This window comes from Lissotriton vulgaris, chromosome 3_1, assembly GCF_964263255.1.
Source record: "Lissotriton vulgaris chromosome 3_1, aLisVul1.2, whole genome shotgun sequence".
Classification (NCBI taxonomy): Eukaryota; Metazoa; Chordata; class Amphibia; order Caudata; family Salamandridae; genus Lissotriton; species Lissotriton vulgaris.
Genome location: NC_141689.1, coordinates 1,743,936,512 through 1,743,953,195, shown reverse-complemented (window position 1 = coordinate 1,743,953,195; position 16,684 = coordinate 1,743,936,512). Strand labels below are relative to the sequence as shown.

General features: G+C 45.1%; 1 protein-coding gene across 3 annotated transcripts in view; it reads left to right on the top strand.

The window, feature by feature from the left end:
• Window positions 1–16,684, top strand: part of LOC147728393 (ureidoglycolate lyase-like) — a 481,711-nt gene that overhangs the window by 380,022 nt on the left and 85,005 nt on the right. For all 3 annotated transcript variants that reach the window (XM_086962176.1, XM_086962177.1, XM_086962175.1), the window contains 2 exons: window positions 2,826–2,885; window positions 8,660–8,816. In XM_086962176.1, the coding sequence (XP_086818302.1) occupies window positions 2,826–2,885; window positions 8,660–8,816 (217 nt within the window). The remainder of the gene's footprint in view (window positions 1–2,825; window positions 2,886–8,659; window positions 8,817–16,684) is intronic.

Sequence of the window (16,684 nt, the reverse complement as noted above, 5' to 3'; positions counted from 1 at the left end):
ATATGTTTGGCTAAATATGATTCAGAAGCTCCTATTTATCATTATTTTTTCAAAACAAAAGCTGGCTGGGTGCCACAAACTTCTCTTGAAATCCTTTGACTACATGGAATGGAATGGAATGGAATGGAATAGGTTTTTATATAGCGCGATAGTTACCCGCAGGCGTCCCAGCACTCAAACCGAAGTACAGGAGAGTTAGGCAGGTCGAGGTTATCTGTTGAAGAGGAAGGTTTTTAACTTTTTCCGGAAAGGCAAGATGTTAGGTTCCGACCGGATGGAAAGAGGAAGGGAGTTCCAAAGCCTTGCTGCTTTTGTTGAGAACATTCTTCCTCCACTTCTTTCTCTTTTAAACCTGGGAATGGTGACTTGAAAGGCAAGAGTCGACCTTAGCTGTCTGTTGGGGTGGTAGGGGGTAATCAGAGTATGATTGAGGATTGCTCCCTTTCTCCAGTAAGCACGGTGAGCGATGCACATGCTTTTGAAGCTGACTCTGTCTTTTACAGGTAGCCAGTGCAGGGCTGAGTTCGGTTTTCACTGATTGCCGACAGGGAATGCGCAGAAGAGTCCGAGCAGCGCAATTTTGAATAACCTGCAGTTTTTTCAGGGTGGATTCGGGGACTCCTAAATATAGGGCGTTTCCGAAGTCCAGCCGGGAGAGGATTAGACCCTGGACCATGATTTGTCTGGCCTTGAAAGGAAGGAGTGGTAGGATCTTTCGTATGAGTCTAATTATGCTCATGCAGGTGGCTGCTAATTTGGTTGCCTGGTGGCCGAAGGTTAGTGCGTTATCCACCCAGATGCCCAGGCTCTTGATGGTATCTCTGGCTACGGGAGCAGGGCCTAGTGCTGGCGGCCACAGTGAGTCAATAGATTTTTCAGGGGAGCTGCCCAGCACCATTAGCTCAGTTTTATCGCCGTTGAGCTTTAGGTAAGACTGGCTCATCCAGGAGCAGACTGCTTCCATACAGCCTCTGAGATCACTGGAGTAGGAGGAGGGATGGGTAAGGGTAACTATCAATTGCGTGTCGTCGGTGTAAGACACGACTTGAACGCCAAAAGGGCGTATTATTTCTGCAAGGGGGAGCATGTAAATATTAAACAGTGTGGGGCTCAGGGACGAGCCCTGAGGAACCCCACAACTGAGAGGTTTACTGGGCGATGTGATCATGCCCTCACAGACTCGGAAGGAGCGGTCAGAGAGAAAGGAGTGTAGCCAGGCTGCCGCAGTGGAGGTTATTCCTAGCTCTGACATTCTGTAACATACAATGTCATGATTCACAGTGTCGAAGGCGGCACTGAGGTCCAGTAAAATAATGGCCGCAGTGCCACCCTCATCCACAATCCTTCTAGCTCCCTCTATCACTGCTAGTAATGCAGTTTCAGTTCCATGCATGGGACGGAACCCAGTCTGTGAAACATCCAGGGAGTTGTTTGTTTCCAGGAATTCAGTGATGCATTTATTTACATGTTTTTCTGCAATTTTTGTAATCCATGGTAGCAGGGAGATCGGACGGTAATTTCCTGGATTCATCTGATCTAAGTTAGGTTTCTTCAGGAGGGCTTTGACTGTGGCCTGTTTCCACTTCGGGGGACAAGTCCTGTTGAGAGAGAGTTGTTAATCAGATTCTGGATAGTAGGGAGAATGGTGGGCGTGAATGTTTTTAGGAAGCGAGCTGGGGCTGGGTCACTAGGGGATCCAGACTTTACCTGCAGCATTATAGTTTCTAAGCTGGTATGCTCCAGAGGTGTAAAGGATTCCAAGTAGGTAAGAGGGGTGGGTCTGGGGTGATGTTGTTCTGGAAGTGGATGATGAAGGGGGGGAAAGGAGGAGTAGATTGTTGCTATTTTATTGTAAAAATAGTCACATACAATGTAGATATAGACAACTCCTCTAGAATTTACTTTAATTCCTATACAGTTTTGACTGATGTTAGTTTCCAAATAAATCCACTGTGATGAATCCTCGAATTCTCCTCTTAAATTGTATTTCAGTCCTTCCCACAACAATGTTAATAGCTCATTGTGCTTTAAAACTCATCTCGCACTACGATGATTTTTCCTTGAAAGAAACCAAAGTATAGTTGATAGATAAACAGGACCACTTCCAATCGTGAAGATTTGTTTAAACCAAGAACCCAATCTCTCCGGGGTGTCTGGGAGATTTAGTTACTGGGTCATTCATCTCGCTTGCACTGAGGCCCACTGGAACTTTGCTCTGCCACCAAGCTCTCCTAGCCTCCTAGAGCTTAGCTACGCATGTGACTCCCTCTGCCCTCACCTTATCTGCTAATCAAAACTACATACTTTTGTGGGATGCCCCAATTTCTCACTTTTTGAAACCAGTAATTTTTGTAATTTGGCCAACACATGCTATTGTAGTGAAAACTTTGACATATATTATCAATTGCTTTTGTACAGGTTATCTGATTTAAAGGACACGTGCACCATAAAGGGTAATTTAATTTGGCATTGAGTCGTAGACGAGTGCGACAGCACTGTTTATATTTTATTATATTATGTTATGTTGCTTGGACCTTTGGAAAAAAAATAGAACTTCCCATTCCCCAATCTCGTATGTCCCTCCATCGTTACTTCCCATGTGGCAACACGCTGTGTTTCCCTTCACTTGCACCCCACCACATCGTTCGCAACACAAAATGTCTTCCCCATAAAACAGTCAAAACTATTAGGTTTTGTCAAGGTTTTAAATGTGATGCTTTACCACAGAATGCACGTGTTTAATTTGACAGCATTCTAATCTTTTTATCTATAATTTTAATAATTTGGCAATCTCATAACCAATGCACTGCTTTAACGTCCTTTAGGTGGAAAGTTTTCTGGAAGCAAGACTTTGGGATCGCATATTTGTATGGACTGAAACAAAGGTGAGTCATGGCATAAGGTCATATGTCAGGAATCATTGCATTTGCTACATCTATAGAGAATTACTTGATTATCATCATTGTTGTTTGCAAGTATTGGAAAATAAAATGTAAATATCAAAATGGAGGTATTAGAAATTAATTATACATTCAATAACATTTCCATTGGTCAGCAAATTTAAATTTCGTCTTCCAAACAGTATTTATTTATGTATTTATTTTTCGAATTTTTAAAGCGCACTGTTACCAGCCGGTGTCCTGGCGCTGACTGACCACTCCATAGCTTGTCCTGAAACTTATTGTTTAAAGATCCATGTTTTCAGGGCCCTCCAGTCCTCTGTAAAGAAAGACTAGAATAAACCCAATAATGGAGACACTCCCAAGGGCCACAATTTGAAATCCCTGCTCTATGCACTTTTGTTATTGCTGGGATCATAAAGACACCTCCTCAAAACAAGCAATGCCCAAAGAATACTGGGATCGCACATCTACACAAGGGTAAGCAATACTGGTTTTGAATTCCTGCACATATTCTGTGCTTCCCTTCGCCCTGACAAAGATGGCAGAAGGTTTAGCTGGCTTCTGCGGTGACCTAACTTGGTCCAATCTCCAGGCAAGGGTCAGGTAGGGAAGGCAGAGGAGCAAGTTAGCATACCCTGTCTGCCACAGTGAATTTGGAGCTTGCACTGAACCCAATGGCAGAATCCTAGTAGGTTATCTTAAAGTTTCAGTAATGTGCAGCATCCATTCTTTATTCCATGCAAACTAAGGCGGAGGAGATTATTCATAAAAAAATAACCATAAATAAGGCTGGTTTGTTGCAAAAGGTTAGAAGGGCTTTAATAACTGCTCCAAGAAAGGATGAGGCCTTCAAACGTGGACTCAGACTGATTTCTGCTACTTTGAAGGGTACATTTTCTGCAACATTCCTGCTCTGAGGGAAGTTTAACAGTGTGCTAGATCCTACGTAACTTGTAGGTACCCCCATCTTCTGTGTTGATAGATATAACTTCTATTCCATAGACCATTATATTAGAAGTTCACTCTGGAAAGCTGGAACCTGGTGGATGGAATTTCATTTGGTGCTCATAGGCCATCCCCATAGGTGTTTCTTCTCTCTGGCCCTCTGTGGTGGGTCCCTCACTTGCCAATCACACATTAGTCAGGTCATTTGTCATCAGAGGTTCTTTTTCTGCCTCGAGTGTCGATGAGGCAGAGGCTGACTCCTCATCATACACATCACTCTCTTCAGGTGTCTCGTGTGAGTGTTCGCTGACGTCTCCGCTGAGACCCGGCAAAGAAAATAGTCTGGTTCTTTCTTCGCTTTGGTATCTTCAGCTTGATTCTTGTGCATACTGAATGATGACTGCATATGATCCACATGGAACCAGGTAGTCCTGGACGTTCTCTAACATGGTGGTCATTGGGCAAAGCTGCAACCAATATATTGCTATTTGGCACATTTTGGCAAATATACCTCTTCATTCTCTTCAGAAAGTTTAGAGGTTTTTATCATCCATATCCCCCTTGAAACTTTTGCTGTCTCTCCTGTTACTCTTGGCACTCACACACGTTGCCAGCGCTGACATGTCATGCAGCGCATTGCTGCCCTTCTGCCTCCACATGTTGTTTAGTGTAGATGGAGCAGGCATGCCATGACCATGCTTAACTTTTCCATTGGCTGCGAAGCTTCACTGCATGCTTCTTCAAGTCAGCAGTATTTACAGGGGTCTTGCGATTCTGCAGGTACACCCCATCAATCTCACAATACAATAGCATGGAGCCCATAATTAAAAACATTGTTGAAACACAACAATCCACCACTCATCAAAACATGAGGAATCTAATCTTGGGGCTCCCCTCCTACAATATGCAATGTCTCATACACCTGTCAGTTCTGATGCCCCTTACATCCAATAACTCTTACTGCATCAGTAGTGGCTTGCCCACTGCTTCTCAGTACTGTGCACAAAACCACTTACATCAGATCTCTGCACACTAGCACAACCTCCGTGGTGTGCACACCAAGTACACAGCAGAATGTATATCTCCCTGTCACTTTTTCTCATTCTGATCCCCATTCAATGTCTCTATCCTGTCTCCTCTGGACCACTTTCTCTCTCTCCGTCTTTCACGTCTTTGCTTTCTCTGTGCAACCTTCTCTCTTTGTCTCTAAGATTATATACCATGTATGTCCACTTTACTGTGCAGCGGAGCACACCAACACAGGGTGTCACAGGCCTCCCCCTCTGTACTAGCATTCACAATGCTTACCGCTGTTTCTGCCCATTTGGACAATCATTATTAGGATTTAGTTCATCATATTCATAATTAGGTTGTGTATGAAAACGTAATTATTAATTTATGAATATTTAGCATAGTGTATCTTTTAAACAATATGTAAAAAATGGCATCCATAAATCTTTTGATACGAGTGAATTGTTTGTTTGGTTCCGCACTCTAAGTGAATAGCGTAAGAGAATTGTATTCCTTGTATTTATTTGTCGTTGTTGCAATGGATGGTAATCTTGCTGAGCTCCCAAGATTAAAGTATAACTAAGTGAAGGTATGAATCCTGTATCACAAGACGCAATCCATCCATGCACTCCTTTCTACTTTTCATAAACTTTCATGAAACGTAATTCATTGATTGGTGATTCATTTATTTATAGCGAAGATTTTCAAAATTCATATTTTTCAATTGCGTTTTGCTAGAATATTGTTATATCATATTCAAGAATGATTATATTGCCCAATGCATTTCAAGCATATCGCCCTTCCTCAGGGGACTTCCATTATATCTGGAAACAATTATCATATGTCGTCATTGGTAACATGATACAAACAAAGTATCACCATAAGGCAAGCAGATAAAGGGGGCGCATTGGTTATAATGGATACCAACTACTACAATGAGAACGTGCAAACACACGTCCAAGACAAAAATTTGTACCCACGTATAAACACGGATCCTACAAAAGAATTCATCAAAATCCTAACTACTATCGTACAAAATGCAGTGGACCAAGGTACAATAGGTCCCAAAGAAAAAGAGTACCTCATAAAGGACAACCCCACTATTCCTTACATATACATGACACCCAAAATCCATAAACATGCGACATCTCCTCCATTAAGACCCATTGTATCCACAGTTGGATCAATTCACGAACCAGTAGGAAAATACTTGGACAAACACTTTCAAAATATGGTTCAAACAAGTTCCACATACATCAAGGATACAACACATTTCCTTAACATCCTGGAGGCAGAAAAAGCAAACTTCACTACAAACATGATTATGGTTAGTATAGATGTCAAATCATTATACACCTCCATACCACATGACTTGGGCATGTCTGCAGGTGAAAGTTTTTTAATACATGAGAACAAACCAGAAGCATTAAAAGTATTCTTAATGGAACTGCTACATTTCACGCTATATCATAGCTACTTTAAATGGGAAGACAACTTCTTTGTGCAAATGTCGGGGACTTCCATGGGCAATTGTGCCGTGCCAACCTACGCAAATACATTCATGCATCGATATGAGCTAGACCATATACTAAACAACGAGGAGTGGACCAAGAATTTAATACTGTACAAGAGGTATATCGATGGCATTTTTGTTTTATGGAAAGGAAATGAAGCAAGCCTAATCAAAGTGTTAAACCAACTCAATCGGATCAATGAAAGAATACAATTCACCTTCACCATGAATAAAGAAACATTATCGTTCTTGGATGTACAATTGACTAATAACAATGGAACCATCACCACAAGTATATTTACAAAAAAAACGGATAGAAACAATCTACTCCATTTCAAAAGTTTCCATCAAGCTCCCCTCAAACAACATTTACCATTTTCACAATTGTTGCGTATAAAGCGTATTGCTTCAAATGATAACCTGTATCAAAAACACAAAAAAAAAAAACTTTGGAAAAATTTAAAAAAAGAGGCTATCCCCAATCTATCTTGGATTCCGCCTCTGAAAGAGCGGACAAATTACAAAGGGAACATTTGTTAAAAACAAAAGCAAAAGATGAGGAACAAAGAATTGTATTTGTATCCAAATACTCAACGAACAGTTTGAAAATCAAAATGTCAATCAAAACGCATTGGCCAATGCTGGCTCTGGAGGAAGATTTCAAAGACTTATTCAGAAATCAACCGATCTTTGCCTATGAACGAACTAAAAATCTAAAAGAATTGGTTAAAGAGACAAAAAAACAAGAGCACAGCGCGCATAAAGGCACTCTACCATGTCACAATTGTGGCAATTGTTCTGCAATCATTAAAGGTAATACTATTAATCACCCGATGAAAGGCACAGTTGTGAAACTAAAAGTCACAGGAACATGTGACACCTCCAACGTGATCTACATGTTGAGATGTCCTTGTGGCGTCTCATATCTAGGAAAAACTCAGAGAAAAATTAAGACAAGAATAATAGAACATAAAAGCAACATTCGCTTGAGGAACGAAAAATCCACGATAGCGGTACACTTCAATGATGCCAGACATAATGTGAGCCAACTAAAATTTTGCATCTTGGAAAAGGTGGCAACTCTCCCAGGCAGAGACAACAATAGCCATTTATTACGCAGAGAAGTATTTTGGATTGATTACTTATGCACCCTACAACCTAAAGGGTTGAATGAAAGGATGGATTTACATTGTTACCTATAAATTGAACTAATGATATCAGACTGTCAGCTACCACTGATACATTGTCCAGCTCGAATAACTTGTGAAGAAACAGTTGCACTCTTAATTGTACAAATGTGCTATTTGCGATCGTTTTGCTGTGTATACTTTATGTACATTTTTTAATTTTATAGATTCTTATTTAAAGTTTCACATCAGTTTTACACCCGATTACTCCGTACATTCTAGCCCCGATAGAAGAGATTGTTCGTTGTCACAGTTACATATACACACACTCGCCATTTTATTCCTTTTTCTATGTTTACTTTACTTCCGCACCATGTGAACACATTCGCACACCAAGTGATCACGGGCCGTAACCATAGAGTTTAAAACGATAGAGCACAGCTGGATAGAACGCTGCACGCCGAGCACGCCGAGCATAGCGAGGAGAGGTTTACCGATCCACTGACCCGGTAAGACACGGCTAACTCGTTCTGATGTATATAGTTCAGAGTATGTATATTTCCGATTCACTGAAATGTATTTATTTATATTCTTGCAGCACACGCTGACACGCTGCATCATGCCTATCAAGGTTAGTGCACATTTCCGTGACCCCTATATCCCAACCTGCATGTTTTTTCTTAGTACATATCCTTACAGGAAGCTAGAAGAGGGTAAAACCAACACTCGATGTGATTATCAAGTATGTTTACACTGTGATCCAGCATTTGACGATGTACTTTTTGTTGAAAGGTATATTTAGCATTTTTGTTTGTATCATGTTACCAATGACGACATATGATTATTGTTTCCAGATATAATGGAAGTCCCCTGAGGAAGGGCGATATGCTTGAAATGCATTGGGCAATATAATCATTCTTGAATATGATATAACAATATTCTAGCAAAACGCAATTGAAAAATATGAATTTTGAAAATCTTCGCTATAAATAAATGAATCACCAATCAATGAATTACGTTTCATGAAAGTTTATGAAAAGTAGAAAGGAGTGCATGGATGGATTGCGTCTTGTGATACAGGATTCATACCTTCACTTATCCATAAATCTTTACGCATGTATTTTACTAAAATGTTTCTTCTTTAATTTCACATTGTGCAGATGAATTTCCCCCTTGGCACCATTAAAGCCACCGTGCTGATAGAAAGTGTCCTGGCCTCCTTTGAGATGGATGAAATACTCTACGAGTTGAGGAATCATTCTGCTGGTCTTAACTGCGGGCTCTGGGATTACTCCGCCTCCTTTGTCAACAAGTTTGGTAAGGGATTGTAGGGCTGCCTGGGCTAAGAGATGATGCAGCAAGAGAACCTCTTCTTTGTCTCAAAGGAAAGAGCTCAGTTTCTGCAACTTTAGGTCTTGCATTTGTGGCTTCGGTGGTCCTTATTCTTCTGGTGAAAAAAGACGGAAATTCTCATATTTTCCATTGTCCAGGTCTCCCTCCCTATTTCTTATGATATACTTTCCAGTGGATTTGAGATGAATGCTAATGATAGCACAACTATTTTTACCGACCAGGGGAGGGTCATGAGTGAGTAGATACTGGAAACAGTTTTGCAAACCATAGGGGTGCACTTCTGTAACTTTGAAGATTGTAGCCTTGTAACACAGAGTCAAGTATAGTCTTAAGGGCATGCTGGAAAGCACTCACATTCTACCAGCGCCTCATTGGATGGCAGGTACCGTAGACACGCCACAAGAGGGAGCTAAGGGAATTAGTATCCTGACATGGAACGTCAATGGCTTGGGCTCCAAAATTAAAAGAGGCCTAGTGAATGCCTACATTAACCCCTTCGGTGCTGATGACGAACCACCGCCGTCATGCACTACAGTGCTCGTGTGCTCATGACGGCTGGGGTTCGTCACGGCCCGCCCCTGTTCGTGCTGTTTACAGCACACCAGGGGAATCGCGGCCGTATCCCAGGGGTTAAGAGGGTGGACCCGGATGTTACCCTCCTGCAGGAGACCCATCTCAGGGGCTCTCGATGTGCGTTCATTGCCAGGGGTAGGCACAGAGTCCTAGCGCACGTGGGGTACACATCCGACTCTTGAGGGGTGGCAGTCCTCATTAAAAAAACCTCCCCATTCAGCAGTACACGCACGTGGATCTACACGCAGGGGACTTACGCGGGGGTGCAGGGGACCTGGCATAGGTGCACCTACACGCTGATCTCGGTCTACGCGTCAAGTTGCAGGCGCGAACTCTGACATCCTTGGCAACCATTTTACTGGAAACAGCAGACACCATCCAAGTGGTGGGTGGAGACTTCAATGACATTATGTGCACGACACGGGATCGGGAGGGAGGGAAAGGCAACGCCGATCGCCAGACTGCCCTAGCCACCCATGTAGAGGACTTAGGCCTCACTGATGCCTGGAGGTGGTTGCATCCCACGCAACAGGAATACTCATATTACTCGGGAGCGCATAAGGTGTTCTCGCGCCTAGACTATGTGTTCATGGCCCGGCAATGCCTTGGGGTGGGGGATACCGCAGAGTATTAAGCCAGAGGTATATCGGATCACTCCCCGCTACTGGTGAGAGTGGGGCGTGCCCGGGGTGCGATGGGCGGACATTGGCGCCTAGCAGATTGGGACCTGCAGAACACGGCACTAATGCGAGGTATCCGTGCGAATATTAAGGTATATATTGCTGAAAACGAGGGCACGGTGGAGTCAAGCGTCACCTTCTTGGAAGCCCTGAAGCCGGTCTTGAGAGATAGGATACGGGGCAGACTGAGAGACGAGAGGCGTAAGTTCCTGGCAGAGATCTCCACCCTGGAAACGAGAGAGAGAGAATATCAGGAGTCCAAATCCACTCAGACTTTGAGAAAGCTCCTGGGCGCCCAGACTAATGAAGCGAAGACCCAGGCTCTTGCCACCCTCCATCGCCTCTATGATGTGGGGGATAAATCGGGCAAACTATTGGCCTGGCTTAGTAAGAAGGAACGGGCGGCCAGGTGGGTGGACAGTGTCCGCGGGGAGGATGGGAGACTGCTTCACACGGACACAGAGATAGCGGAGACATTCGCTACACACTATGAGCAGTTTTATGCAGCTAGGGACCTGGCAACTTCTGAGGCCGCGACGCAGTACATGGCAAAGGTAGACCTACCGGTGCTGACCGAAGAGGCGCAAACAGGTTTGGAGAAAGACATAACGTCAGATGATATTAGAGAGGCAATCGCTAGGTTGAGGCCGGGTAAAACCCCAGGCCCGAACGGATTCCCAGCCGAATTTTTTAAGCGATCAGCGGACCTCTTGACACGCCACCTTAAGGGCCTTTTTGTCGGGGCATGTCAAGAGGAGGTGCTTCCCCCTGACCTCGCCATGGCGACGATAGTACCGATATATAAGGAGGGCAAGCCACGGGAGGACTGTGGGTCGTATCGCCCTATTTCCCTCCTTAATACGGAGGTGAAAGTGTTAGCAACCATCTTGGCGACCCGCCTCAGGGCAGCCATCCCAGACCTTATACACTCCGACCAATCGGGATTCCTGCCTGACAGGGCCACTAAGCTGAACCTCAGACGCACACACAACTGGCTCCAGGAGGTCCGGACACGGGAAGAGCAGCATTGGTTCCTGTCCTTAGACGCCGAACAAGCCTTCGACGCAATGCACGGGCCTTTCCTCATTGCGGTCCTCCACCGGTTTGGCTTCGGGCCGAACTTTGTAAAATGGGTTCGGCTCTGGTACTCGGCCCCGAAGGCGAGGGTACGTGTGAACCAGACATTGTCACGGGCCTTCCAGATCCGAAGAGGCACCCGACAGGGCTGTCCCCCTTACTATTTACACTTACCATAGAAATCCTAGCAGCTAGGGTACGTCAGAATGAGGGCATCTCTGGTTTCGTGGGCACCAATTCGGTCCCCGCGCAAGAAAAAATCTCGCTATATGCGGACGATGTCTTGTTATATATTACGCGACCGGAGACCACTATCCCGGAGTTATTCCAGGAACTGGAGTAATACGGCGGACAGGCGGGTCATAGAATAAACTGGCACAAATCCATCCTTAATTACCTGGGGGGACAGGACCGATGGGGCACTCTGTCGGAGAGGCTACTGAAGACCTCGGACGGCTTTCAGTACCTGGGGATCTATTTTACACTAGATAAGAACATCTCATTCCAGAGAAATCTGGGACGGATTGTGTCCAACGCAGTGGAGGACATGGACCGCTGGAGGCAGCTACCACACTGCTGGGCCGAGCGGCCATGTATAAAATGATTACCTTACCGAAATTCCTCTACGCCCTCCAAAATGAGTACTACCCACTGCCGACAGGGACCTTTGCTAAGATCCACGCCGACCTGAGGTCATTTCTTTGTCTGGGCAAACACCCTAGGGTGGCCCTCACCACGCTCCAGAGACACCAATATAGTGGGGGAATTTCACTGCCCAACCTCAAGGCCTACTACTGGGCGAAACATTTGACGCCCATCAATGATTGGTTGCATGCCCCGGCGGAACACCCGACATATGCCCTAGAAAGAGCCACTATGTCAGCAAACAACGTAATGCACTATCTTTACGGTGGCACCAGGCGAGCCCCGCTCCTACCGGCGATGTCTCTTACGCTCGCAGCGTGGGCCAGGGCCACTAAACGCATGGGATGGGAAAAGAAACCCACGCGGCAGACCCCGCTGTGGCACTGCCGATGGCTTCCGTAATTGAACAAACTGAAGGGCTTCCGGAAATGGGATGATATCGGGATCTCTACTATCGGAGATATAATATCTAAGGGAGAGCTGAAGTCCTTCCAAGTTCTTAAAACCGAGTTTGGCCTTCAGAACACACAACTATTCAAATATATCCAACTACGACATGCATGGAGCGCCCAAAAAGTCGAGCTTACTGATATACCGGAGTATGCACCGTTAGAGGGGCGGCTCCTACAGGAACAGATACCGGGGAAGGCGGTCTCCCTCACATATAGAACCCTAACTAATAATATGCTGGGAGACATGGCACATCTTAGAGAGCAGTGGGAGGCAGAGGTGGGGAGTTAGAGGACCTAGACTGGGACCTAGTACTAATGCATCCCCGGGAGGTGGCTATCAAGTCGCGGCTGCGTCTTATTCAATTTAAGGTACTACACAGAACCTATTATGATAGAGTACACCTGACGAAGATGGGAAAAGTGGATGACACACGCTGTCTTCGGTGCCGTCAAGCCGATGGGGACTTCTACCACACGATCTGAGCGTGTGTCAAAATACAGGCATACTGGGCGCAGGTCTTCCAGGAGTTAGAGGAGGTTTTGGGGGCCACACTACCTCGAGATCCTAAATTGGCATTGCTTGGTCTGACTACCGAGGTAGACCTACCCAGAGCACCCACCATCTTTCTAGTCCTGGCATTGGTAGTAGCAAAGAGAGACATCGCTAAATACTGGGGGGTACCGGAACCTCCGGAGCTAGAGGAATGGAGAAGGGGGCTGGACCTCTATATGGCAACCGAGAGAGTGACATATAAGTTCAGGGGTTGCCCCAAAAAATTCCGGAAAGTTTGGTCCAAATGGAGACAACATCACAGGCTGGAGGGGGGGGGTCTAGGGGGAGGAGCTGGGGGCATGGGTCACAGAGAGAACTACGAAGGCATTGATGGTTATGAGATGCACAGGGAAGAATGGGATGGGTGCCCTAAGGCACTGGATACTGGCACTTTTCAAATTGAGCGGTGCTTCAGAGACTAGGTGGGGGTGGGGGGGGTGAGAAGTGTAATTGCTGCTACATTATTGTATGTACTGTTGATTTTTCCAAAATGCAAATAAAACATTTAAAGTAAAAAAAAAAGTATAGTCTTAAGGACTGATCACTCAAAAACCTAGAAAACCTCTGTGGTGCGTTGAATGACTATAAAATTAACCTGTGGCAGCCCTCTCTTTGTTCAAATGAATGTCCCACTTGCCTTGGCTCAGGAGAAATACACCTCCTCCAGAGCTCCTAGAGCAGTAGTAGGTATGTCTGTAAAGAGAGAATCTTCATATCAGGTGCACTGTAGTGTCTGTTCATATATTACAAATTTATTCTGCCAAAGGACCTTAGCAAATGCATTGCTTGATCTCCCAGTGAGGGAGTAGTCGTAAGAACAACTATGGGATCAACTTTGAGGAGCTACACCTACAGGTATAACAGGACAGAAAAGAAAGACTTCTGTGTAATGTGCATCTGTGCCTGTTCATTGTGTTTTCATACAGTGGTGATGAGAAGTGACTAAGAGGGACTCTCCTGGATATTTGGTTTCATTCTTTGAATTGCTTTTGCACCTTCCAATTGCTCATTAGGATATCAGTCTCCCGTATGCTTCTTTTTTTTGGGGGGTGGGGGATAGTATAGCGCAAACTCGAAGGTATCAGAGCACTTTACATGATCACCAGTAGCGTTACAGATACACACATTCCTTTTGTTAGGCATGGGGCAATGAAGTGATTTGCCCAGAATCACAGCATGTTGAGTGTCCCTGCCGAGACTAGAACCGGTTCCCCAGCTTTGAGGTCGACCGCTTTAGCCCATAAGTTTAATCAAGTGTTAAAGGGGAGACATCGATGTTAACTTCAAACAAACACCCTGTATATTATTTCAGAGTAGCCTGTTATGGTGGTGTTGCAATTTAAAAGGAAAAAATGTATTCAACTCCTCCCCTCTTCCCCTAGATCAGAGGTCTTCAAACTTTTGTAGGTTGAGCCCCCCCCAGCTGATTTTTTTTCGATGTCGGGCCCCCCCGCACCCCCCCCCCCCCCCCACCACCTGACAGAGATGTCTGGAATCTGGTACGCTACATAATCAACCGCCACCCGTACATCCCAGGCCATATCCTGCAAATGATATTCAACACAATAAGAGTGTTTAGTAAACTGCAGGTTTGTGAGTGGGTGTAGTTAAATGACAGGCTTATTTGAGTGAGATTGCAGATTGAGCAGTGAGGGGGGACAGGTGAGAGAGTGAAGTGTCACATGAGCGAAGGCTGAGTAGTGTTCCCGTGAGACTCCAGGCTGAGGTACAGGGTGAACAATGCAAGTGCATTGTAAGTGCAGAGTGATCACTGTGACTACAGAGTGAGCGGGTGAATGGTTTGCGTGCATGGAGATCAGTGTGAGGGCATTGTGATTGCAGTAAATGCAGGATGAGCGTGAAAGTGAAGGGCGAGAATGAGGAGCGAGTTGTCTGAATGCAGGGTGCATTCCCAGACACTTGAAGTAACTCACCATGTTATTCACAGTGGCACAGAGTTTCAGATACAAGTTAAACTATTGCTATTATGGCATTAACCGGGGATCGAGGGTGGAGGAAATAAAAAATGTGCTGATCTTGCAATAAACCTCTAGTTTTATGATTAGGGTTGTCAGCTCATTATTTTGATGTTCCAGGTGGTACAAAAATAAGCAGTCACTAAAGCTGTATTTTCAGCACTTATCTGTACATACTTCCAACAGCAAAAATCAATGGAAAGCTCTTTAATTGTGTTCTAGGGCTGCCTGAATGATCCATGACTGATAATTAAATTGAACAAAGACAGAAAAGTCACATTACAAATAAATACATACTTCTTTATTTATAACCCGCATTTAGTGTCAAGACCAGGTTGCAGGCTGTTTAAACAACACATGGCTGGCATTTTTGGGGGCAATTTGAAGCCCTTTTAGCCCTTCTGCCTGCCTGTGTAATTTTAACTGAAACTTTCTGCTTTCTGGGAAGAGCTAACCCTCCCAGGACGGGGTTAAAATCCTAGAGCTGAAATGCTTCAGCTGAGGTGGGAGGCAAACTCTTCTGCTGAAACTGAAAGCAATGAACAAAGTAATTTCGGCTGCAGTGGGAGGCAAGTGAGTCTCCCCTGCTCTGAAACCGAATGTCATGGAACAGCAGTCTCTTCGCTTTCAGTTTTAGCACTTTGTCATTTAGGAGTACCATAGTTCCCATCAAAGAAATCGTAGAGAAAGAATTATTAAATATTGCGCAATCTGAGAAAGCAATGATTCTACTATTTGCACCCCACACATAGAGCATACTGACTTGCCTCAGTCAAAGAGTTCCCATCTCTATATTTTGATAACTAGGAGACATATATTTCATCCAGTTAATATGTTAGCACTGCAAAAATAAAACAGAATCAATCTGTGCCATGCCTGACCTTGTGCAAATCTTATTTAACCTATCCCACACAACACAAGCTGAAAAACTGCAGCTGGTGTGTTTGCCCTGCTCTTCGAGCAGCGCCGGTACTGGAGATGCCTTTGTCGGCCCCTGGTGAGGTAATTGATTGCTGTACACACCGCTCCAAGGCTGCATGACCTGGACAGGTCGGGTGAATAATTCATGCTCTCCGGGAACCTCATATACCTCGCCGTGTTAGGGTGCGCAGGCCTGCTTCTGTGAGCTGTTTCTTGTTTGCTGTCGCCATGGCGCCCGGGAGTGTGTGGCATGCAGTAGCCCCGGTGTCAGGTGTGTGAGGAGTGAGTTCCCACCCGTAACGTAAATATGATTAATGGTGAAACATCCCACCCAGACTTCCATTGGCAAACACCTCCGTAGCACTTCGTCACCTCATCATCAGTTCCGATGCACAAGTGGTTTTATGTGAAGCTGTGGGGTGTATGTATCGGTAGTCTGTGCCACGCGAGGGAAAAGTAACAGCATTTCAGCTGTAGCAATTCACCAATTAACCCCGTTAGCTCTTGCAATGACAAAAAAGCATGGGCACGTCGTGCCACATCGATTCCCCTCCCTTCCCCCTCCAATCCTCTGATACCGCCGAACCAACGCCTCCCCACTCCCTCCTCTCCACCCCCCCCCCCCCCCCCGCCCTCCCCCCTTACCGACCCGGACTTCGAAAACTGGGCAGCACTAAATGACCCTCCTAACTGTTGATGTAGATTTCCACACACTCCTTCACAATGAGGCGTCTGTAAACAAGGAAGGAAAGGCAGCACGGACTAGACTGCAGTGCAGGATCTCTATGCACGCAAATTTCGCGGCACTTCCGGACATCTCTGCTTCTATCCCCCTCATTGGTAGAACGTCAGTGATGACGCTCCTACGTGTCCCAAAATTCTCCAATCATAGATCCCCATTTAAAATGGGTGAAGACATACGACAGTGAAAGACAAAGGAATGTAAGATTTTATG